The 26,113-nt window shown below is 37.2% G+C and overlaps 1 protein-coding gene across 1 annotated transcript; it reads left to right on the top strand.

Moving 5' to 3' along the window:
• Nucleotides 1-6,657: 6,657 nt before the first annotated feature.
• Nucleotides 6,658-23,664, top strand: LOC126973848 (endoplasmic reticulum membrane sensor NFE2L1-like). The gene is made up of 5 exons (XM_050821193.1): nucleotides 6,658-6,805; nucleotides 14,429-14,565; nucleotides 19,420-19,593; nucleotides 22,550-22,859; nucleotides 23,624-23,664. The coding sequence occupies exons 1-5, from the start codon at nucleotides 6,748-6,750 to the stop codon at nucleotides 23,662-23,664; spliced, it is 720 nt and encodes a 239-aa protein (XP_050677150.1). The 5' UTR covers nucleotides 6,658-6,747.
• Nucleotides 23,665-26,113: the final 2,449 nt, after the last annotated feature.

The following is a 26,113-nucleotide window of genomic DNA, read 5'->3' as shown; positions in this document are numbered from 1 at the left end:
AGTGATTTAGAATTATTTCGAGAGGCTGACTTAAAATAATGTAGACCATACCATACCAATGGGAGGCTCCTTTACACAGGACACGGGCTTGATTATGGCTACCAGATTGGTGCCTATTTCTGCCTTAATGTAGCAGTAATTATGTAAGCATTATTCTGTTTTGGTCTGAAGGGTGCCATAGCTAGGGAAATTACTGCGCAAAAGAGACTTGAAGAGAAGTGCAGTACATACTGCCGTGAAGCAGTTATGTGTAAACATTACTGTGTTTTGGTCTGAAAGGTGCCATAGCTAGTGTAATTACTGGGCAAAATGAGACTCAACATCTTATGTCTCAAGGTGACGAGCACAGTTGTAGTGGCATTCAGAAATTTTGGGTTTTTCAAGAATCCTGAGTGGTATAGTAGAAGGTAGGGTGTATAAATTACCACCACCTGAACATGCTACTTGTCTCATTACTTATTGTCATTAAAAAAACCAATAGCCCAGTGGTTACTGACCCTGCCTACTGAGCTAGAGGAAAGCTTAAGGGATCAAGTCGTTCAACCAATGGGTGCAAACATTTATATCATGAATATGGATGTTTGTTTCCGAGTCATGGATGCTTGTATTTAAGTATGTTCAAGTAAGTATATTGTATTAAATATTTTGTTGATCATTTGTGTAAAAGTGTGTCAATCATTATTATTATTATTCTGTAACATGTCAATATGATAATATCAAACATTGAAAACTCTTCCAGAATCCGCAACTATAGCATCCAAAACTTCATACTATATCAAAAATCTCTACACAAAAAAGCTTTATGATAAGGAGATCTGTATAAACCTCATCAGAAAAAAACATTAACATGAAAAATGTAAAAAGATTATTGTAAATATTTAGTAGCTTTACTGCATTCAAAAAATATAAATGCACCAGGTCTATCGGTTGTTACACTTTACCTATACGCACAAATATAATTCTTTTGAAAAAGGGACTAATTTAGTAAAACAATATAATAAATTTGAACTTAAAGTTATTAAACAAATTGTGTTTAAATATAGAATGATGGAAAACTTAATACTTGCTAGTAAAGAAATTAAGTTTCTTTTGTTGCGTTGTTTTAGGCTTCAGTTATACGTTGAATCAACCAGAGACTAAGCATTTTTAATAGATTTTTGAAAAAACCGGTTGCCCGGTGATTGTCTGAGCAGTGAGCACATGTCATAACTAAGGTCAATACGAGCCCTTTATAATTAATATAAGCAAAAAGTATTAAAAATAATTATACTACATTTAATTAACAATAAAATTATTTTACCTTTCCGCCGTTATAAAAATGTACAGCAAGGAATAATTAAAATTCAATAATTAAAATTCAACTGACGAAACAATAAACATTTAACAAAACCTGTATAACCGCGCTGATTTTGATTTGAGATTTCTGCTAACTGACAACTGTTATCTAACCATAAATTAGAGACTTGACAAGTTTCTTGAGTTCCTTCTATTTGGCTCTAAACGCTGAGCGTTTGAGACTTGCTGACTTGAGCCTTATAACTTTTTAGCAACGAGTAAACTATAACGTGGTGTAATGCTGTTCGGATTGTAATATCATGAACGCTTACGATTGGAGTGATTTTTATTTTACGTTAGCAATAGAAATATTTTAAGGAGAATAATATCAGCTAACGTACCTGAATGTTATTTAAAGAGTATAAAATATTTGTTATGTGTTTTTGAAGTAAAACTTGTTTAGGCGCTACTTGAGTATAACTCAGATTTTTTATTGACGAAAGTAAAAAATCGATTGAAATAATTGTTAACCTTTAAAATTTAATGGTTTTAAAAAATTGGTCCAAATTGCACAACAATTACTTTTATCGAAATCTTCAAATGTATTTGTTTATGTATTTATTAATTTTCTAATAAATAAATTATTTATAAAATTTTCAGACGTTTGCGACCTTAGATCATTTATACGTTTTTTTTTTTATATAAGAGAGGGGGCAAACGGGCAAGAGGCTCACGGGATGGGGAGAGGTGAGGCAACCGCCCATGGACATCCGCAACAACAGGTGTGTCAAGAAATGCGTTGCCGGCCTTTAAGGTGGGAGTATGCTTTTTTCTTGAAGGTCCCTAAGTCGTATCTGTTCGGGAAGACCGCTGCCGGTAGTTGATTCCACAAAATGGCTGTGCGAGGCAAGAAATTTCGAAGAAAACGCGCGGTTGTGGAATGCCAGCTGTCTACATGATGCGGATGGTACTTTGCACGTAATGTCCGAAGGTGGAATTCGGCCGCTGGAATCAACCCGAACAGCTCCTCTGAGCACTCCCCGTGATAAATGAGGTAGAAGATGCAGAGAGAACCCACATCTCTACGCAATGCTAGAGAATCAAGCCGATCGGAGATGACTTGATCGTCGATGATTCGAGCCGCTCTTCATTGTATGCGGTCAAATGGAAGAAGCTGGTACTGGGGAGCACCCGCCCAGAGGTGAGAACAGTACTCCATGTGAGGCCGAATTTGCGCCTTATAAAGTTGCAGACGGTGGCTAATAGTGAAGTACTGTCTCGCCTTACTGAGTACACCAAGCTTTTTAGAGGCCAGTTTGGCCTTCTCTTCCAAGTGACCATGGAACTGAACGTCGCTCGATATAACGACGCCAAGTATGCCAATACAGGCTGCGGCAGTGAGAGGAGTGATCTCGAATCGAGGGGATACGACAAAGGGAGACTTTTTAGTGGTGAACGCACAAACTTGTGTCTTCTTGGGGTTGAATTGGACTAAATTTTGTCGGCCCCATTCCGAGACTTTGCAAAGCATAGTCTCCATTTCAGACACAAGCTTGATCCGGTTCTTGCGACGCTATCCCGGGACATGTTGGCACGGCCGGTGTAGGAAGCATACCCCGTGCTGTCGTCTGCATAGCAATGAATATTGCTGATTTGCAGCATATCATTGATATGCAGAAGAAACAGCGTAGGGGATAGCACACAGCCTTGCGGGACACCAGAGTTTATGGGTTTTAAGTCGGAGCATGCACCGTTGATAGCAACCTTGATGCTCCGATCAGCCTAAAAGCTAGTGACCCATTTGCACAACTTCTCGGGAAGCCCATAGGATGGCAGTTTCGCTATAAGTGCTTTATGCCACACCCGATCAAAGGCATTCGCTATGTCCAAACTCACCGCCAACGCCTCTCCCTTCGACTCAACTGCTTGCGCCCATTTATGGGTGAGGTACGCAAGAAGATCACCAGCTGAGCGACCCTGTGGGAAACCGTACTGGCAGTCGCTGATCAGCTGGTGCCCCTCTAGGTATCCCAAGAGCTGGCGGTTGATGATCGACTTCATTACTTTGGAGAAAATGGAGGTAATGGCAATGGGGCGGTAGTTGGACGGATCTGAGCGTACACCTTTCTTAGGAATCGGGTGCACTAAAGCCGCCTTCCATAATTTCGGGACTACGCCTGATGAGTAGGAGAGCCGGAAAAGACGGGTAAGGACCGGCGCCAGTCCGGTCCTTACCCGGAGCATTAGTCACCTTATTCCGGAGCACATGTCCGCAGCACTATCGGGGGAATACCATCGGGCCCGCTCGATTTGTGAATGTCCAAGGTGAGAAGCGCCTTAAGCACGGCACCATGCCGGATTTTTACCTCCGGCATATATGAATCGCACCGCGGAATATGCGGTGGTGGTGCACCTTGGTCATCCAGAGTCGAGTTGGACGCGAAGAGGGAGCCCAGGAGATCAGCTTTCTCTTTCGCGTCATGGGCCAGTGAGTCATCATCCCTCTGCAGTGGCGAAATGGCTGGCTGGCAGAAGTTTCCTTGGACAGCCTTGGCGAGCGACCAGAACGCACGAGTTCCTGAGGGAAGGCGTGCAAGTCTCTCGCCAATTCTGCCAATGTGCTTCGACTTCGCGTCAGCAATAACTCTTTTCAAGGACCTGGAGGCATGATTGAAGTGTTTTTTAAGTTCGCTGGAATTCGCATCTTTAGATACCACCGCATTGACCCAAGCCTGATAGCACTCCTGCTTTCGGCGAGAGGCCATTTTGCAGGAGCGGTCAAACCATGGTTGGGACCTGCCGCCGATAGGCACAGAGGAGGATGGAATGAAGAGTTCATACCACATCAGCAACAGCGTCAGCAGCGGCATCTGGATCTCCCAGCGAAAAACAGATCTGCCTCCACGGGTAGGATGCCAAAAAGCACCGCATCTCGTCCCACTCTGCTGACCTATAGTGCCACACGTGGCGACAGCCTAAGAAGCGGGGCCGTATTAGGCGCGTGATCGGCACGGTGCTCCGGATCAGGCAGTGGTCTGACGATCCCAGAGGAGGGTCAACGGAAACTAGGTAGCCGTCCGGATGTGAGGTCAACAGAAGGTCCAACAGTGAAGGTGTATGATCTTGCACATCTGGGATTCGCGTTGGCGCAATAACCAGTTGCGTCAGACCATATGCTAAGGCGAAGTCGTGAACAGATCTCCCTGCATGATCGGTGGTATGTGAGCCTAGCCATTCGGCGTGGTGGGCGTTAAAATCGCCAAGAAACACGATCTCTGCATTGGGGATCTGCTCCAACACGGAATCTATAGCCATTTGGATGTGTTCGAGGAGCCGGTCAGTCTCTGCGTTACCGCTATGGGACCAATACAGGCATGCGTAGATTCGCGGATGGTTAAAAAGAGCAGGGCCGGTTTCGCCGTCTCCAGGTGAAAGTGGACTTCATTTAAATTTGAGCGAAGCCCCCTGATGTTGCAAAAGTCCACAGCGAGTGTGGAGGGGGGTGGTTTGAGCCTCCTGCTCTGTTTTCCCCGAGTAAGCGCAGATTTGCCCCCTCCAGAATACGCGGGGCAGCCTGGGCAACCACTGTTAGGTACAGGCCCTAATTGTGGACGCCCAGGGACGGATTCTCCAGGGCTGCATAGCCTGGTACTAGATAGACTATGACAGCTATGAAAACGTTGAAATAAATTGAGCTTAGGACTAACCACTATTTTGAGCAATTCTCGCACACTAACAAAAAGTGTCGCAATAATAATAATATACCTACAAAGAAACAGCTATTTATATGAATAATAATAATTAAGCCTCTAAGGCTTATAGCCTCTTTAGTGAGTACGTTCGGCCTTTCTCTGAGGTTGTGTAAGGCAGAACATAGGACTGGTCACGTGAGTATATCTGCGGTCTTCGAGAGAACGCGACGCTGCTTGTACTTCGATGGATGACTACTGGTGATCTGCATGATTCTATGACTTGATGTGCAGCATTATTAAATGGTTCCTCTCAGAGCTACTATTACGGTATATAAAACAATATTTTATTTTAAGAACGAATCTTTCGGCATAGGCATAAGCCTATGCCGAAAGCATATAAATGCACGATTTATATTTCTACGATCCATAATGCTACGAAGGTATTACGTTACAGGTTAGATATTAGACATTTATATTAATTGATGATGTTTGTTGTAGGTACCTACAGTTACACCGCCTACATACGCGTAGAAGTATTACATAAGACAATGATATTTAATAGTATAGATAGGTTATCTAGACAACATTCGGTGTTTGTAAATGATACACTAACGCACACATGAATAATTTAACATTGCAATAGCACACATCATTACCATTACACGTCAAAGAAGGATGGTAAATGCAATTATCGCAACCGAAAAAGAGATAAATCTAACTTGCTAATTGCTTCGTAAATTGAATAGAAAAAATACAGAACAATTCATCCGTTATGAGTTTTTACAGTACACCGTGATTTATGCCTAAAATACGATTAATTCATGAGTTCATGTAGTAAAAGTTATAAAATAGTAAAACTGCATTGAAATTAGGTAAATAAAGTGTCATTGTTTTATAAGAATTTAATTTCATATTGATTATAATATAAAGCCACATCGATGATATCAATTATTTGTACAAATTTTTTTAACAAAATAATAAAAATATACAGACATAACAAAAAAAAAAACCGAAATGTGTTTACAGTAAGGGTCCTATTTTTAAATATTTTAAAACGCGTGCTTACCGTCTTCGTATCGAGAGAGCGTATACGAACAAAACGGGCTTACGAAAAAATTGAGGCACATTTAGGCGATTCATATTCGGTGCGGTAGTAACATATTATCTACCTCTTTTAATACTATAATATAATTGGCATAAAAATAAAATTTTCGCTACAACACTTATAAGTTACTTTGCCTAGTGATCAGATGGTACAATTTTACTTGTCAGGGTATATGTTTAGTAACGATCCCTGTTCATTGTTTATTTTGTGGAGTGTGTTCCTTTACTAATAAGTATTCTTATTGTACTAGTTTGTAGACATGACGTGCTACTGCCTAGCAAATTCTAAGGAAGTGCCCGAAAAATATATACCTCCATATTTGGATGTTTAACTGAAAAAAGCAACTTGTTTAAATTTATTTTTCTCTTGTTTGTTAAATATACTTGTTTGATTGAACTAGTTGCCCATGGTCTGAAATAAAAAAAAGCACCATAACAGTATCCACAGGGATACCATAGATAAGAGTAATAATAAACTGAAAATGCCGTGTAGATAGAGTATAAAGGTAGCATACAAATGAGTGACATTTGCTAGCATTTTGACATTTGTAATTTGACATTATTTATGAGTTATCCAGAAATAATGGCTAACCTATCGTACGTGTAGTGAACCAATTGTTTTAATGTTTTTATTTATTAAATTTAAATGTATCCTTCGTATTTATAAATATGAAGAATGGATGATATTGCGAAGCAGGCATCATCCTATCAGCTTGATCAGGAGATATTAGATGGTAAGCGCTCAAATAAGTTTAAATGAAATTTGAAACTTCTGCGAATCAACAAGTACATAGGTAGATACTCATAGTGTAATATTATGTTATGTGTACATGCAATGAACTCAGAACTGTGACGCAAATATTTCAATTATTTAACACTGTTTTGTAAACTAAATGCCACCCGATACTTCCATGCAAGAATACGTAAACAGTTAGTTCTTATAGACCTTCTATGACATAGAAGGATTAAAATCTACCAAGTTATAATAAGATAAACAGAATTAAATATTAAAATGATAGAATGTGTATGTAATTTATTTTTATAATTTTAAATACTGCGTAAACTCGTTTTAATTACTGGACCTAGAATGGTTTATCTTATTGTCCATACTGATACACTAAATGTAGCATCTCACCACGTCTAAGTAGCACATCATTAACTGGACGTAATTCCAGAAACAAGTTCCAAACCACAATCATGTGGGATTTGATTTGAGCAGCCCTACTGTCACTCTTTAAATGACATCATGACTTAGTAGCCCAACCCACATGCATGGAATACACTAATATTTATTAAACTTTAAATGCAAATTCCTTCAAATGTGATGTTTGTGGCTTGGGACGTTTTTCAGGAACTAAGTTCATTTATACAAGAAACAGTACTTCAAATTAATGAGAACTGCAACTGTTTGCATTCTTTTGTTGCTTTAGTGTCTTGCACTTATCAAGCTCAACTGTCAGCATCAAATATATGAAATTTCATAAAATTTTTTGCATGTGCTGAGATGATTATTTATTTTATATTATTAATTTATTTTATAGTAACACTAAGCCCATGAAGTTACTTGTAACTCTATGAGAGTCTATCTCAAATTTCCAGATAAACCCATTTTTTTGCATTTTAAAAAATTGAGTAGTTTTGAAATTAGAGTAATTTTCCTTCTGTTTTATTTTAATATTTTATTTGGTGCAAATTGACCGCTTCAAGTCATAATTAAAACAAAATTATTATATTTCATAGGCAAATCACATTACACTCGATATATGTGATTAGCTCATTAGCAAGGCAGGTTTCCTTAGAGAATAATGAGCAAAAAACTCTAAGGTTGCTCTTTTCAATACAAATTATTACAAAAAAACAATTTTTTTCTTATTGAATCTACCGCTACTTTGTAAAGGGTTGAGGTAATAAGAATAAGTATAAGAAACTCATTGTCACTCTTTTAAATCAAGATTTACATTTTCATAGTTTTACAAATGATTTCAATTAAAATCTAATACATAAAGAGCCAGCCATCTCCTCCCTCAACCATATTTTGGGGATGAGGACGACCCGTCACATGTTGCCGCCACAAGCAGTGACATTTAAGCGAGCATGATGAAGCCTGTTACGACAACTCAAGCAAACAACAAAAAAAAATATATACAAATCATGCAATACTCACCAAATCCCTCTATTTAAAATTTGACAATTCTGCTTAAATTTGTGATTAATATTATTTATAATTAATATAATTAATATTATATTTTAAACAATATGTTATGTTTGTTTTTTAAAGTGATAACCCTCACATCTAGGATCACTACACAAATAAAATTTTTAAAACTATTGACAAAGATTATATTTTTACAAACAGTAATCAAAAGCTCAATCCTTTAGGGTAATAAAATCAAAATCACTTTATACATGCAGGTCATGGAAATGACTTTTCTTTTTATATCCACCGCCTTTGAGGTTGGAGGTTGTGCTTTAATAAGAAGAAGAAGAGGCAAGAGACTCATTGTGACAATCACTTACTCACAAATCAGTTACAATATATGTAAAGTGATGCAACAATAATACTCAAAATACAAATACTCAAAAAAAATGTAAATTAATACCTAAAAACAAAAATTATTGAGTACAGTCATAGCTGACTATTACTGTATCAACAATAATATTCGGACATGGTACAGTAGATGCATGAATCCACACACACCGTAAATAAATAAATAAAGGTATTTAGCTATCGTTTTATTAGCAATAATAAAAATATAATAACATTTAATTTTAAAACCATGAAGCAACATTTCTGGCTATAGGATCATTACCCATAAATGACTTTAAAAGTGGGCATGAACAGTTTATTTTTGTTTCTAGTATTAATATTACGTTTTTCATATAACTTTTGAAATTTATTGCCATTTATATTAATATATACTAAATTTCCATATATGTATTGGTTAGAGACTGTATATCAATTGACACTTGTTTAACGTTAAAGATAAAGAAAGCCTTTATTTCTAGATATTAGTGATATAGTAACATGTTAATTGTCTATTTCCTCTATTTTTTAACAATAGCTTCTAGCTTGTCCACTGACATAGGCCTCCTCTAAGACCTTCCAGTGCTCTCTTTCCCACGCTTCTCTATTCTAAACTGGTCCAGCAACCTTCTTTATATCATCTTCCCCCCTTAGTATCTGTCTGCCTCTCTTTCTTTTAGCATCTCTCAGGTACCAATGTGACCATTTGTTTGGGCCACTGATCATATGACCCGTCCATTTCCACTTAATTTATTTGATAATTTTTGTTATGAGCATCACCTTTGTTTTTTCTCTTATATCCGTTAGTCTTTCTCTGTCCTTTAATTTTAAGTCCAATAGGCTCCCCTGCATGGTGTTTTGGCATACTTCTAGTTTTCTCATATTTTTGCATGTTTAACATTAGGTAAAGTAAATTTAATGCACTTCGATTTATTACCATTAAGTAATAAGTTATTAGCTTCAAACCAATCTACAACATTAGTTTAACTATTGACCCAGAGGACCGCTTTCCATTGACATCTTCCTTTTGTAGTTTACAATTTAAATCTAATGTCATTAAAGGTACGGATAGACGTGCTCAAAAAAAGCGTGCTTTTAAGTATGCTTAAAGTGAGCATGCTCATGCAACTGTTCACATTTGCCAGCAATAAGCATGCTTGCTTAAGCATACTCATAAATAAGCATGCTCAAAGCAAACGTACCGGACAGACGTGCTGCTATTTGGCACCAGGCTCTTGGACAAAATGGATGTACAAAGATATAGTGACAGTGATATCCATACAGAACTCAATAAAATAATCATAGTCGCCCGCCGCGGATCGAGATCAAATCGATAATAGCATGCTAATAAGCAAACCTGTTCAGACGCGCTCGGGGCACGCCCCCTTCAACCCGCGCCTCAGGTAGCATGCTCGAAAATCAAACGTCGCTTGATTTTTAAGCCCGCTCTAAATAAGTATGCTCATTACAGTACACACGTGCTACTAATGAGCACATGCTCAATAAAAGCATGCTATCGTGCTAGTAATGAGCACGTCTGTCCGTACCTTTAGTCCCATGCTTGTCCCATTTCTAATACCGCAATGGTGAAGTTTTCTGACTAATGTTTCGTGTTCCAACGCAATCGAACACCTTGGATAAGTCACAAGATGCCAAGCGCATCACAAGACTCTTCCCAGGTTTCAAATATATTATGTATCAAGTCAACACCAGCATCAGTAGTTGAGCGACCCTGGAAACCAGACTGTTTGGAGTGCAATAAATTATTATGGAAAAAATGACAAAGCAATTGATTTAAAATTAACATTTCAAAAATTTTACTAAATGCGGGTAGTACAGATTATTGGTTTATAATTAGTAAGGTGACTGGTACAACCTGATTTAAACAGTGGAAATACTATGTTTCATTAGGTCAGGAAATTCACCATATTCTATGCAATTGTTAAATATTATAGCTAAATCTGACGCAATAATATCAATAAAGACTTCACAATTTTAACTGATATGCCCCAAAGATCATTTGTCGCCTTATTTTTAATAGATTTAAAAGCTTTTATAACATCAGAGCCAGAAACATGATCAAATTTAAAGATCTTATTACATTAAAAAATATTATCTTTCAATAGTAAAAGAGCGGAGTCTGGTGATGAGTTCAACCAATTTTGTAGTGGAAACAGGTACATATATATGTAAAGAATGTATAGACAATTGTTGCAACTTCGCAATCCGACGTTACAGATCTGTTATCAATGTCTAAATTTAACTCAGATACTTTATGGGTCACACTTCCGGCTTCTTCATTTATTATTTTCCAAGTCGTTTGTATTATGACTATTGATTATTTTATCTCGTATATACCATGACTTGGTAATAGTTGTTTATAAAATTTTTTTAGAGAACCATTGAATATATCTTTTGAACACAATTAAAATTTGAAAAACAACATTTTATGAACGATACGGGATTTTTATTTGTGTATTAGTCGTTGAAGTGAGAGTTATCACTTTAAAAAAATATAACATATATCTTTTGAATTCATCACTACATCCATATCTTACAATTTTTGCCTGTTTTTGTGTAATTCAACTGTAGCCCACTCGCTAAAAACTATTGCATCAGTTTTGAGGACAGACTTAGGAGTGTATATAGAATTTATTAAATTATAGATCTTATTAAAGAATAAATTATATATTTCATTACGATTTAATGTATTATGTAAAAATTTAAAGCCTTTAAAATGGGTTTCCCTCACTATTACTTTGTGGTCTGATGTGACTGGCACAAAAGTTATTTTCTGTTTAGTTATATTGGGCCTTAAAGATTCAAACTGAATTAACTGACCATAGTGGTCTGAATCTAATTTACTAATTATGTTTTTTAGTAGCCCACACATTTGTAAAAATATTATCAATACATGAGCACTAGTTTAAGTTATTCTTGTGGGTAAATTGGATGATTTAAATAGATTTAATAATTTAATACTTAAAGTACTATTTTCTTAAATATTTATATATGTTAAAGTCTACACATGCAAGCAGTTTTTTATTTGATTTTGTGGTTTTGAATAATACATCATCCATAACTTTCTCAAAAGTTAGCACAGGGTGGTCTATAAACAGACACAACAATTTTTTTTATTATTTATTTATTTAATAAGAATATAATATACATTTTGATAAATATACATTGTCCTCCAAAGCCGTCTAGACGGTTTGACTGGGGGATCATACAGTGTCACTATATAATTTAATAACTATAGGTTATTATGTAACGAGAAATCAACATTTTAGCAACAAATACTTTCCAATCACGGACGAGTAAAAAAATAAGGACTCCATGTCACCTTACATAAGAGTGAGGCACCAAAACAAGCCGGTAAATGTGTAAATACATAGCCCTACGCATACACTTATACTAATACAAGCCGAGCGGCCGCCATTATGAGATTTGCCATCGTCTGTGACATATCAGTTTGCGTCGCAATAAAATATTTTAAAAATGCCGTTGTGTGTTGTGAAAAAGTGTATCTGTAGATATATGATTATTTAAGGGAGTAAAAATTGTGTAACTGGTATACCCCGTAACCGCACACACACTAGCATAACGGTGCTTCACTTGCTAATAACACGGTGCGGATTCCTTCTTTTTTTACTAGTCCGTGTTTCCAATAGATAATTTTTTAACATATTTTTAAATTTAATTTTGTTAGGCTCGTTTCTAATGTCCTCGGGCATGCTGTTAAGTAAATAGGGATGACGATTTTTAATAGTTCTATCACCATAATAATTACTGACCCAAGGTACATAATATTCGCCCGTGGATATTATCCTTGTGTTTTGGTTGTGACTTACCAGCGATAGACTATGCTCCGAATGCCATGATGTGGCTACTGGAAGTATTTTACAAATTTTGAAGAGTTTCTTATTATATTTATACATTTAAATTATCAACAAGTAGTTTTAGGAATGACTGTAATTTATCTGTATTTGTTTTAAAAGTTTAACCATATCATTCAAGGGCATAGTCTGTAATAGACTCCACTAGGGACTTATATAAACATTTCAGCGTGCTATTAGGTACTTTACAGCTTAAATAGTAGAACTTCCCTAATACAATTCTAAGTAGTATAATGAAATGATTTCCTCTATGCTATTCTTAACTATTGCATCAATCCATACATACCGTAAATAAATTAAGGCATTATGTGAGCCTTTTATTAGCTACTATCTGATATTAAAATCGCGATACAAAATTAACTGTTGATCGTAGATTGGTGAAAATTTTAAGCTGTATGTATTTTTTAATGTTGACTCATAATCAAACAAATTTAAAAAATTATGTCAAAAACATAAAAAAATAAATCGTGTGGACCACCCTTAACATTTAGGGGGATGAAAAATAGATGTTGTCCGATTCTCAGACCTACCCAATATGCACTCAAAATTTCATGAGAATCGGTCAAGCCGTTTCGAAGGATTTTAACTACAAACACCGCGACATGAGAATTTTATATATTAGATTATATAAAAATAATATAATAACTAATAAAAAAAAGTGTATGTGTCAGCTCCGACGCACGACTGGAGTTTAGTCCTCAAGAACGATTGTCTTTGAACAGTTACTAAACAAAATCAAGTCCAATCGAGTTGGTTACAAGCAGACATACAGCAGAAGCTGATGAAAGCGTATAACGTATTAAGGAAAATTCTTAAAGAATATATATATTTTTATTTTATTTACATTTTTTACGAGTATAGGGCGAAATATTATATATCAAATATTTTACATTTTAGTAGATCGAATCATTAACTATCATAACTAAAACTACAAAAATAGTTAATAGAAAATATATCATAATAACTTTAAAAAAATTATAGATGTTAAAAAAATAAAATGATAGGTTAGGTTAAAAATTGTCTATTTGGCGTGAAATGCGCTATATATACTCTCCATATTAAAGCACACATGTTTATATATACAATAACTTCATATTAATGTATGAATTGTAACCTACTTAGTACGCACGTGCTTATCAGATTTTCCGGCACTATTATTTACACCACTTGCTTCCATAATTTATAGAATTTTCACTCAACTTTATAACAGTATAATAGGAAATCGATTTCAATAATATAATAAAGCTTCAAAATACAAGAAATTGAAAGGTGCGCGAGAAATGATTCGCACCAAAAACGTTACTATGCCATTTGATGTAGTAGGTTTTACTCTTCATATTTTTATACCGTTCTCATACACTCTCATACCGGGCGCCTTATATGAAAATCGATTCTTAAGGAGTAAACTCCAAAAAAATAAAAACATGAAGCAGACTTCCTGGTAGCAGGATCAGACACCACAACTAACACCAATTCCCAACTATAACACATCAACCAGAAAAGTGAACAGTCCACCATTCGGAAAATAATCAACAGGTTAATAAAACACTGTTTTATATTTCATACTAGCTGACCCGGCAAACGTTGTTTTGCCAAATAAATTATTATTAGAGTTAGACCGTATCTTGGACATTCCAACATTACTTTATTTTTCAAAAATAAAAGATTTTTAAGTTACTCCTTACTACATCAGCTACCTGCCAAGAAATTTCCATCATAATCGTTCCAGCCATTTCAGATATTAGCCGGAACAAACAGAGAGACAGACAAAAATTTAAAAAAACGTGTAGTAAAAAACGGTTATTTCTGTATTACAAACAGACACTCCAATTTTATTTATATGTATAGAATATGGACAAAAAAATAGATACAGAACAGTTTTAAGTATTTCAAATTGGTTGACCGGGATAACATATTCCTATCATTATATTTTCCAGCCCGAGGCATCCCTATGACTGTAGAAGACGTAGCAGGACTACCAACGTGCAAGTACTCGGAGAGAGTTCAGTCTTTGAACCTGAGGGATGATGATCTCGTCTTCCTCAAGGGGCTCCGGAGGCGGATAAAGAATAGGGTGAGTGGTAGAGGTCAAGAACTCCAGATCTCAGTGTCCTTAAGATAGATTTATCTATGTGAGTTATAGGGATCTTAGGTAATAATAATAAATCGTTTACACAAATAAAATTTTAAAAACAAAATTTTATGAATGATGAGGGACTCGAATCCACAACCTCTGGCGTTCCATGCCAGTGCTCTAACCAACTGAGCTAACCGTTCGAGTGACGTATCGTCATAAAATCTTGTATGCTTTGTTCAACTCTCAGGTTGTGGCTTCATCTACAGGATCTACTTTACAGTTGATAACCTGCTCAAACCTGATATTTGCATATTTGGAAATTTACTTGAGATGTCGCTCTTGTAAATCTAAACAATTTGTTTTTTCAAAATTCATTTGTGTATTAATCCTAGAAGTGAGGGTTATCACTTTAAAATCATAACAAATTGTTTAGATTTACAAGAGCGACATCTTAAGTCAATTTCCTAATATGCAAATATTGGGGTTGAGCAGGTTATCAACTGTAAAGTGGATCCTGTAGATGAAGCCACAACCTGAGAGTTGAACAAAGCAAACAGAATTTTATAACGAGGCGGTACTCGAACGGTTAGCGCAGTTGGTTAGAGCACTGGCACGGAACGCCGGAGGTCGTGGGTTCGAATCCCGCATCGTTCATAAAATTTTATTTGTGTATTAACCCTAGAAGTGAGGGTTATTACTTTAAAAACATAACATATTGTTTAATAAATCTTTTATTTAAAGTATAAAAAGCATACACAATTTACATTTTTACTTTGACAGCAGCTTTAGTCTCTCGGACTGTGTCACACTTAGACAACTGACTGCGCCCAGACTCTAGACAATTTTGATTATGCTTACATAAATGAAAAATATTAAACAAATAAATATTATGACTGTTCATTGTCTGTACATTTATGAGAATTTAATATGCCCGTAAATACCGAGATCCCGCGGTATTGAAAATTCGTAGTCCCGCAAATACCGAGATTTAATTTCGGCCGCGGGATTGGAAGCCCTAGTTAAGACTCATTTGCGTAGTAATTTCACTAGCTACGGCGCCCTTCAGACCGATACACAGTAATGTTTACACATTACTGTTTCACGGCAGAAATAGGCGCCGTTATGGTACCCATAATTTAACCTTTTACTAGGCATCCTGTGCAATGGAGCCTCCTACTGATATAAAGTAGGAGGAGAGAAGCAAGAATGCCTTATCAAATATATAAGGCAAGTCGGTCGCGGGAGACCTCGTAGGACATTCGTCCACCTAATTGGGGACCTTTAAACAAATGGAGGTCCGAAGCACCCGGAACCGCCGAGCATGTATGAAAAAAGAATGAATTACTAGGCAAATGAGACTTAACATCTTATGTCTCAAGGTTACGAGCCTAATTGTAGTGCCGCTCAGAATTTTTGGGTTTCTCTAGAATCCTCAGCGGCACTGCATTGTGATGGGTAGGGCGTATCAATTACCATCAGCTGAACGTCCTGCTCGTCTCGTCCCTAATTTTAATTTAAAAAAAACCTACCCCCAGGATAAGAAAGCGTGTGTTTGTGTGTGTGTGTGTGTGTACATATCATATTGGCTTGGAAACAAAGCTATGGCAGTGTTGGATATATCATTGAGAATATAATTGGCAAACGGAATATGCAATCTATTTAAAACCGACAGAAACCCGTGTGCTGTGCTTGTCCACGTAATATAAATTCTAAATGAAACATTACCCGCTGTCCTATATGGCTACTGTTCTCATATTATCGGACGATAATATTATATTAATTTTTAATGAATGTAAATTGATGCACTAAACTAAAAAAGACAGGTAGTTCGATGAGTCCGTTATAACTAAATTAAATATTTAATTTTTACTTTGTATTCCACACTCGGCATCTCTCTTGGGAAGTGATCGTGTTCATTAAAAAAAATATATAAACCAGTGTAATTTACGCTAAGTTTTGTCTGATATCAATTCGACACGAGTCTCCTGCCAGAATTTGGCAAGTCAACATCTCCTGAGGATGCCTCGTGTAGAGGCGAAAAACGTGTCGAATTGATTAAAGACAAATCATACAATTTGGATAATCGTGTTAATTGTTCCGGTTCAGGAACTGAATTCCAATACCGGATATCACTTTAAATAATTTCTTAAAAAGCACCCCACGCTTTTTTTTTACAGTAAAATATTTTTTATTACACTATTTTCAATTTAAATTTATTTTCTATTTTTTAGTTGAATTTTATATAGAGTTTTTTTAACTATTATTTATTTTTCATTTTTTAGTCAAATTAGTGTAATGTCACCTGTCCTCGATAAATCTACAAAGTTTGAACGAAATCTAGCCGTTTAAAGTGGGTCAAAATCGCGCCTTAAGAAGTCGGTTACAAACATACAAACATACAGGTGAAGCTAATATAAAGCGTATAAAAAAGAAATTTTATACACACTACGTTATTACCATAATACAACCACGCGTTTCGGAAGAAAATTTTGCCCACGTATACCTCAAAAATATAAAACAAGTCTTCTATCATTAGACTTAGAATGATTGTATCCATAAAATGCACTTTAAAAAATTTAGCTTAGCTTTCAGTTATTCACCGTATTCCTTCGCACGACACGCCACAAGTTAGGATATCATCCCCACCATATGGATGTGTGGTGGTCCTCCACAGTGCGGTTTTCAAGGAGCTTTCTTCCTCGTACTACGAAGCTGTGGAATGAGCTTCCTTGTGCGGTGTTTCCGGGACGATACGACATGGGTACCTTCAAAAAAAGCGCGTACACCACCAAAAGGCCGGCAACGCTCTTGTGATTCCTCTGGTGTTGCAAGAGAATGTGGGCGGCGGTGATCACTTAACACCAGGTGACCCGTACGCTCGTTTGTCCTCCTATTCCTCCTCCTATTCAAAAAATCACTAAGTCTCCATGTAATTCAGGCTTTTCCTTATTTTTCAGTAATAAACAGTATGTTGTTATGCCTACTACTTACTCGTTTAAGGCGAGTTATTGGGCAATGTATGCTTTAACAAAATTATTTTAATTTGATATTTAAAAAAAATCCACCATCAATTTGGTCACGGTGAGACTTATTTTTAATACAATTATTATATTTAACTAGCTGACTCGACAGACGTTGTTCTGTACATAATAAATAAAATACTGTTTTTATGAATTGTCAATAATATTTCATAACATCAAGAATTATTTCGTAAAATGTTGTTATAATGAAATTGTTTCACGGCAGAACTGTCAAACCGTGCGTCAATAAATTTTCTCATAGAAAATATGTCCATACAAAACAAATATTGAAAATAAAAATAATTATGGGTCCCAAATCGAAATTAAAACTATCCTATCTCTCAAGTTGGACCAAGCTGCACTCCATGAAGTAATCCCCATTAAAATCCATTCATTAGTTTAGGAGTCCATCGCGGACAAACAACGTGTCACGTATTTTATATATATTACATTTATCTCCCCAAAACCAGATGAATAAATATAGAATTCTATTTAATTTAGACGAGTTTCGTATATTCATACAAATTAATAATAACTGAATTTATATGTTAATTATTATTAATTGAAATTAGCATTACAATCATCCCGTTTAAAATTAACTTAACTTATAACGAAAAAATTGTTAAAAATCTTCGCCCGAATTCTTGCCAATTAGGACAACGTACGGACGTTATAAGAAACCTCTGTGGTTTGCCAGGATATATGATCCGTTATCGCAGAAGATGAGATTAAGTTGTTTTCACTCGAGGTATTTTCCCATACGCGATACTAAGATGACTATATTATTACTAGCTGACCCTGTAATACTTACGGACGAGTAAAAAAAGAAGGACTCCGTGTCACCTTACATAACAGTGAAGCACCAAAACAAGCCGGTAAACGAGTAAATACATAGCCCCACGCACACACTTACACTAATACAAGCCGATCGGCCGCCATTATGTGATTTGCCATCGTCTGTGACAGATCAGAGATTTTTTTTGTTTTTTGCTTAAAATCGGTGCATTACCTTGTAATAAGAGTGGTATCATTATAATCGTGAAAATTGCGGAGTCACCTCTATGTGATTCACGTGTAATAATTGAGGATGTTGAACACTTATTAAATGAATGTGTCCGATTTATGTCTTCTAGAGACGAAATTGTAGGACTTATGGGTTCGAACATATTTGATACGGGCATGCTTGTAAATATACTTGCCCGTCCTGTATCTAATGATGCCATAAGTCTGTTTGAATCCATAAGTCTTATTTGTTGAAGACTGTATAACTTGCTTTTCCTTTTATTAACTTTTTTTTAGTTTATTAAGTTAAAATTTTTGTTATTCTTTTGTTTTAGTGTTAATGTACTTAGATTATAATATTGACAGACACTTTTTACACAAATTATCTTGCCCCAAGTTAAGCATATAATATAGCCTGTGTTATGGGTTACAAGACAATGATATATTAAATACAATATACTTAAATTCATATAAACATACATAAATACATTTAAACATCCATGACTCGGAAACAAACATCCATATTCATCATATAAATGCTTGCACCTACCGGGATTCGAACTCGGACCTCTAGCTTAGTAGGTAGGATCGCTAACCACTCGGCTATACAGGTTGTCAATATGATGGTGCTGACATGTACATACATATAAAATCCTCTAAATAAATAAAGAAAAAAATTATAATCGTGGACTAAACCTCTATCAACTACAATATTTTTAACATTCATGCTCCGGGATACTAAAGCCAACCTCTCCTTTCTTTAACCGTTACCATTCGGATGTGGAATGGTCACAAAATGTCGACTAAAGTCGATGCAACTTGATTTCAGTTGGCGTCGCAGAACAGCCGCCGCAGAAACATGGAGAACCTTCGGCGGCTGACGCGGGAGCTGCGAGCGGTGAGGGCCTGTCGTGATGATGCACTGGCGAACCGACGCATGCTGCTAGCCACGAGGAGTACATTACGAACTAAATGCGTCACGCTCAGAACACATATTATTAACGTGAGTATAATCAATGAAGTTTTAGACATATACGGCCGTTCCCAATATTCAGTCTATCTCTTACTTGAGATAAAAATCGTAGAAAATTTATTGAAGTAGGCGTTACTTTGCGGAAATCCATAATTATACAAATGATTTGAGTTTTCTTTAGTGTTAATTCCGCCAATATTTGTCTTTAAACAATTCGACACGTGTTTCGCCTCTACACGAGGCATCCTCAGGACGTCTAATCGTCTGTCGTGATTCAGTCTCGTGCCAGATTTTGGCGAGACAACACGTCCTGAGGATGCCTCGTGTCGAGGCGAAACACGTGTCGAATTGTTTAAAGACAAATATTGGCGGAATTAACACTAAACAAAACTCAAATAATTTGTATAAAAATCGTAACTATCGTTGTCTTGTCTGTCCCAATAAACTTATCGAAGGTAACTCACCTTATCCGCGCAAGCCGGCCTTGTCTGGCAATGGGGTGACGTTTATAAAGTTTGTATGGAAATTGCAATTCACGCGTCCTAATATAACGCGATGAGAATGATTTATCGGGTATATTGAGACAGCTTCAGATTATTGACAGCTAATTATTGACAGTAGAAGGTAGTAATTTATCTCTATCTGTAGATAGTATATTGGGAACGGCCTATAGATAATTCATATCATACAATATCAAAGCTGAAATACGGCACATGCCACAAATGACACCATAATAATCTTTAACTGCTATGTCTATACATTGCTGCGTTTACTCCAGTTGTCTAAAATATTATTGGTGAATATGCAGCAATGTGAACATTTTTTCAGTTTAAGCTGTGTATTTTGAATTTAGAACCCGATTTGGACAGTGACATCAGTGGAGTAGCAGTTAAGTATTTTTTTAAACTCTGACGAAAAAGAGGGTTGCTGTAAGTTTTGCGTTTGTCTATTGACTATTTTCTGATCAACGTCTGTACAGTCGGAGGCTTTTTACGTGTTTTTGCCAGCCCATCTTGTATACCAGTGGGAGGCTCCTTTGCACAGGATGCCGGCTAGATAATGGGTACCACAACGGCGTCTATTTCCGCTGTGAAACAGTAATGTGTAAACATTACTGTGTTTTGGCCTGAAGGGCGCCGTAGCTCGTGAAATTACTGGGCAAATGAGACGTACCTTCTTATGTCTCAAGATGACGAGCGCAATTCTAGTGCCGCTCAGAATTTTTGGTTTTTTCAGGAATCCTGAGTGGCACTGCATTGTATTGGGCAGGGCGTATCAATTACCATCAGCTGAACGTCCTGCTCGTCTCGTCCCTTATTTTCATAAAAAAATATAAATACAATAAACTTACCGGTGATAAGTCACACCATCTTTTTTATAGCACATTTAAACTTGGCGATTGACACACGACTGAGGAGAAAAGTGTGCTTACATTGTCTTTAAGCACAATTTTGCCGTTCCGCTTTCAAACTGCGAATAACATCTCCATATCTACATAGAACGTCATTGAGTACAATAGTTCATTGCAATCAGTTAGTTACAATAGTTAAAGCGCGTACACCTTCCTTAAAGGGCGGCAACGCTCTTGTGATTCCTCTGGTGTTGTAAAAGATTGTCGGCGGCGGTGATCACTTAACACCAGGTGACCCGTACGCTCGTTTGTCCTCCTATTCCATAAAAAAAATAGCTTAGTTGCCCCTGGAGGTTTCAAGGAAGCCTACAACATTGTTATATATGCATTTCTGGAAAAAATATGATATCTCATACAAAAAACAGCCTCGAAGTTGGCCTTAAGGCGTCTGCAGAAACGAAGACGACGCAGGTCCACGCAGCAGGGCAGAACAGAATTTGTAATATATGTATGTACTGCTCTGCGCCTCATTGTAACGCCGGCACAGATTTCTGAGCGATGCGTGCTTTTTACCGCGTGTGGAGTATTGCTGTCATCTCTGGTCTGGCGCACCCTAGTATCAGCTCGATCCCTTTGACCGCGTGCAACGCATATTGTCAGGGACCCAGTGCTCTGTGAACGGCTGGATCACTTGACGTTGCGTAGAGACGTCGCTTCATTGTGCGTCTTCTACCGCATTTATCACGGGGAGTGTTCCGAAGAGCTGTTTAACCTGATTACTGCCGCCGAATTCCACCTTCGCACGACACGCCACAAGTTAGGATATCATCCCCACCACCTGGATGTGTGGCGGTCGTCCACAGTGCGGTTTTCAAGCAGCTTTCTTCCACGTACTACAAAGATCCGGGACGATACGACATGGATACCTTCAAAAAAAACGCGTACAACTTCCTTTAAGGCCGCTACTGTGATTCCTCTGGTGTTGCAAGAGAATATGAGAGTGATCACTTAACACCAGGTGACCCGTACGCGCGGTTGTCCTCCTATTCCATAAAAAAAAGGTGTCCCCGTACTGTAAAAGCATATCTGGCTGACCTCATCCTAATTCTATGAACCCATTTTACTCTTTGTCTCGAACGCGCGTATTCCTTATACTAGACAACGCAAAAGTCGTGGTCTATGTCTGCCTCGCCTGCCCTGTACTGCTAAATCTGTACTGTGCCACGTCACCTGCGTCCCAGCATACACTAAGCCTAATAGTGGCTTATTTCTCTGAGACAGATTGTCATGTCGTAATTTTTATTTATATGCATAAAATAATATTAACAAAAATGAAATATTTGTAATTTTTGAAGTTATGCTTCTTTAGGCGCCTTATAAATGATCACACAATGTAATAGGGTGAAGTTGGTTCCTAAAATTTTCTGACGTTTGCGACATTCGTTTTTTGGTTTCTTCGTCTTTTATTAGGATAGGCAAAGTTCAAGTATTCGTTATTTAATAATTTATTGTCCACGACATCGTTGCAAGATTTTTACAATATTGTTCTTTCTACAAACATAGAATAGCACGAGGAATTATAACTTCTTGCACGCATATATACAAGTACACACACACTTTTTTTTTTATTTACAGATTCTCAGTCAGCGTTCAGACCGTACCGAAGTACCCGATATAGAACCAGACCGCATCATCGAATCGCCGCCCCCCTGCGTTCAAGCTAACATGGACCGTATCAAGAGTGAACTCTTCGAGTGCCGCGTGGAGAAGCTCGTGGAAGAATCTGTGAACCATATGTACGATAAACGTGTTTGTGCCAAGACTGTGTTCTTAAAGACTGAGTGTGATAGTGAGGTGTTGAATCTGTCTGTGAAGAAACGGAGCCACGGCCGGAAGCAGTCGAGCCCGAGACGGATTACTTATGTCTTCACAGAGCCAGATGATGGTATGACTTTTTACATGGTTTTTATTAGCATCACCCACGGACGAGTACAAAAAGATGGAGGCCGTGTCACCTAACATAACAGTTCACTGTTGTGCCTGAGAGTTGAACAAAGCATACAAGATTTATAAACGATACGTCACTCGAACGATTGGCTCAGTTGGATAGAGAGCTCGCACGGAACGCGAGAGGTCGCGGGTTAGAGTCCCGCATCGTTCATAAAATTTGTTTTCAAATTTAATTTGTATATCTCTGACATTTTGCTCACCGTATGTGTTATACTCTATTTTCTTTTAATGAAAATAAGGGATGAGACGAGCAGGTCGTTCAGCTGATGGTAATTGATACGCCCTACCCATTACAATATATTTATATACTATATCTATACTTTTCCTTTCACCTTAGACTAAGTTTTTTTATGAAAATAAGGGACGAGACGAGCAGGACGTTCATCTCAGATGGTAATTGATACGTCCTATCCATAACAATGCAGTGCGGATCAGGATCCTCGAAAACCCAAAAAATCTGAGCGGCACTACAATTGCGCTCGTCACCTTGAGACATAAGATGTTAAGTCTCATTTGCCCAGTAATTTCACTAGCAACGGCGCCCTTCAGACCGAAATACAGTAATGTTTGCACATTACTGCTTGATGGCAGAAATAGGCGCCGTTGTAGTACCCATAATCTAGCCGGCATCCTATGCGAAGGAGCCTCCCACTGGTAGGCTATAGTGACATCTATTTATTTTACCATTTTCGATTTCAGATGGCGTTTTGGACTTGAAAATCAAAAAGGAGCCAGTTTAATTGTACAAATATATAAACTATTGTTATTTTATTACATCAAGATGTACATACACTTATCAGATATTAATTAATGTAACCCGATTGTTAAGTTTTGTGTAGTTATGTCCGTTATTTATGATGCTTATACGTAAAACATGCTCTTGTTAACACACCTACGGCCTTACAAATAAACTTGGTATAAACACGGACGAGTTAAAAAAGGAAGGACTCCGTGTCACCTTACAAAACAGTGAAGCACCAAAACAAGCCGGTTAACACACACACACTTTCACCAATACAATCCGATCGGCCGCCATTGTGACATTTGCCATCGTGCGTGACAGATCAGTTTGGTCCCATTAAAATATTTTAATAATGCCGTGGTGCGTTGTGAAAAAGTGTAAAACAGTCTAGCAGAATTAAAGAAATCGGAGTTTAAGGCCGGCAACGCTCCTGTGATTCCTCCGGTGTTGCAAGAGAGTGTGGGCAGCGGTGATCACTTAACAACAGGTGACCCGTAAGCTCGTTTGTCCTATTCCATAAAAAAAAAAAAGTTTAAAGTAATTGGGGCCATAAGGGAAAAAAACGTGTGTTACTGCTATCCCCCGTAACTGCACACTAGCATAAAAGTGCTTCACTTGCTAATATCGCGGCGCGGAGTCCTCCTTTTTACTCTTCCATGGGTATACAAATGATTTAAGTTTTCTTTAGTGTTAATTCCGCTAATATTTGTTTTTAAAACAATTTCGACACGTGTTTCGCCTCTACACGAGGCATCCCCAGGACGTGTTGTCTCGCCAAAATCTGGCACGGGACTGTGTTGTGTGAGTCTCACAGGCGAAACACGTGTCGAAATTGTTTTGAAAACAAATATTAGCGGAATTAACACTAAAGAAAACTTAAATCATTTGTATAATTATGGATTTCCGCAAAGTAACGCCTAATTCAATAAATTTTCTTCCATGGGTATAAAGTTATACCTGAGAATAAACCAAGAATATGCAAGATGTTGACTAACGGCCGTTTTCAATAACGTATCTCTTGTTACGGATACATTGCTGTCACCGTTTAATGACAAGATCTTATCTGAACAATTTGTTATGGTTTTAAAGTGATAACCCGCACTTCTAGGAATTTATACACAAATAAAATTTGAAAAACATAATTTTTATGAACGATGCGGTACTCGAACCCTCTGGCGTTCCGTGCCAGTGCTCTAACCAACTGAGCTAACCGTTCGAGTGACGTATCGTCATAAAATTTTGTATGCTTTGTTCAACTCTCAGGCTGTGGCTTCATCTACAGGAACGTTGGACCACTGGCACGGAACGCCAGAGGTCGTGGGTTCGAGTCACGCATCGTTTGTAAAATTTTGTTTTTCAAATTTTATTTGTGTAAGATCTTATCTATCCATAGTTATGTCCAATATAGTTGTAGTCCAATACTTTATGTCGATAGGTTATTGAAATTTAAGCAAGCGTAAAAGGATAGATTTGTCTACCTCTAGTAAGTTAATCTTAGGATAGATAGGTTATTGAAAAAGGCCGTATATCGCTGACAACACTGTCAATTCAATGATAATTCTGAAGTTTTTCGAATTTCAAGCAGCCTTGCAAATTATACGTCCGAATAAATCAATCATAAACAAAATGTCTATTTGTAAGGTCGTAAGAGATTCTATACAATACAATACCAAAGACGGCCCATATAGCTCAGTGGCTAGTGACACTAGCCATTGAACTAGAGGTCCCGGTTTCGAATCCCGATTGGCGCAAACATTTAGGCCGGGTCCCCACTACGCCGGACCGGTAAAACTGCCGGAAGGGCTAGTAGCTGTACAATTCATACAAGGATGCCGCATTCGCTCGTCGTACCGCTTCGCTGCGGCGTATATTTGAGCAAAGCGAGGTAAACTAAGTCTGTGTACAAAAACTGATGCTTGTAAATCATGAACATTCGATAATCAATAATGATCAAAGGATAGCAGTGTTACAATTAAAACCTATTGTGATTTGATCAATCGGCTCAATTTTTTAATAAATATAAATAGCGCGTGCTAATTTTTAATAATTTGTAAATCATTTTTATTTTTAATTATAATAATTGAATCAAGGCGAAATTCATAATTCTGTCTCGTCAATAACCTAGAAAATATCGAAAGCTTTCTATGAGTTCAATATTTTTTTTAATCGGTCTAGAAATGGCCGAGAAACAATTTAACACAGTGGAAGCTCTGCTCAATAAAATAATCCCAAGGCATTTTTACCGAGCGTCTTGTCAATACGAAGTGCCGGAACCACTGGACCGGAGTAATGTGAATGAATTTGTGCCTTGTGTTTGTATCTGTCCCTTGCTCGCCCCTAAAACTTTGATTCATCACTTCTAAGTTCACCCATTAATGTTTCAAATGTTCCAACTGAAAATCTTTCACGTAAAATAGGATGTACCCAATGTTTTCTTTGATTTTGCC

The sequence above is a fragment of the Leptidea sinapis genome, chromosome 2 (genome assembly GCF_905404315.1).
Source record: "Leptidea sinapis chromosome 2, ilLepSina1.1, whole genome shotgun sequence".
Lineage (NCBI taxonomy): Eukaryota > Metazoa > Arthropoda > Insecta > Lepidoptera > Pieridae > Leptidea > Leptidea sinapis.
The sequence above is the reverse complement of the archived record's forward strand: the minus strand, read 5'-3'. Positions and strand labels throughout refer to the sequence as shown.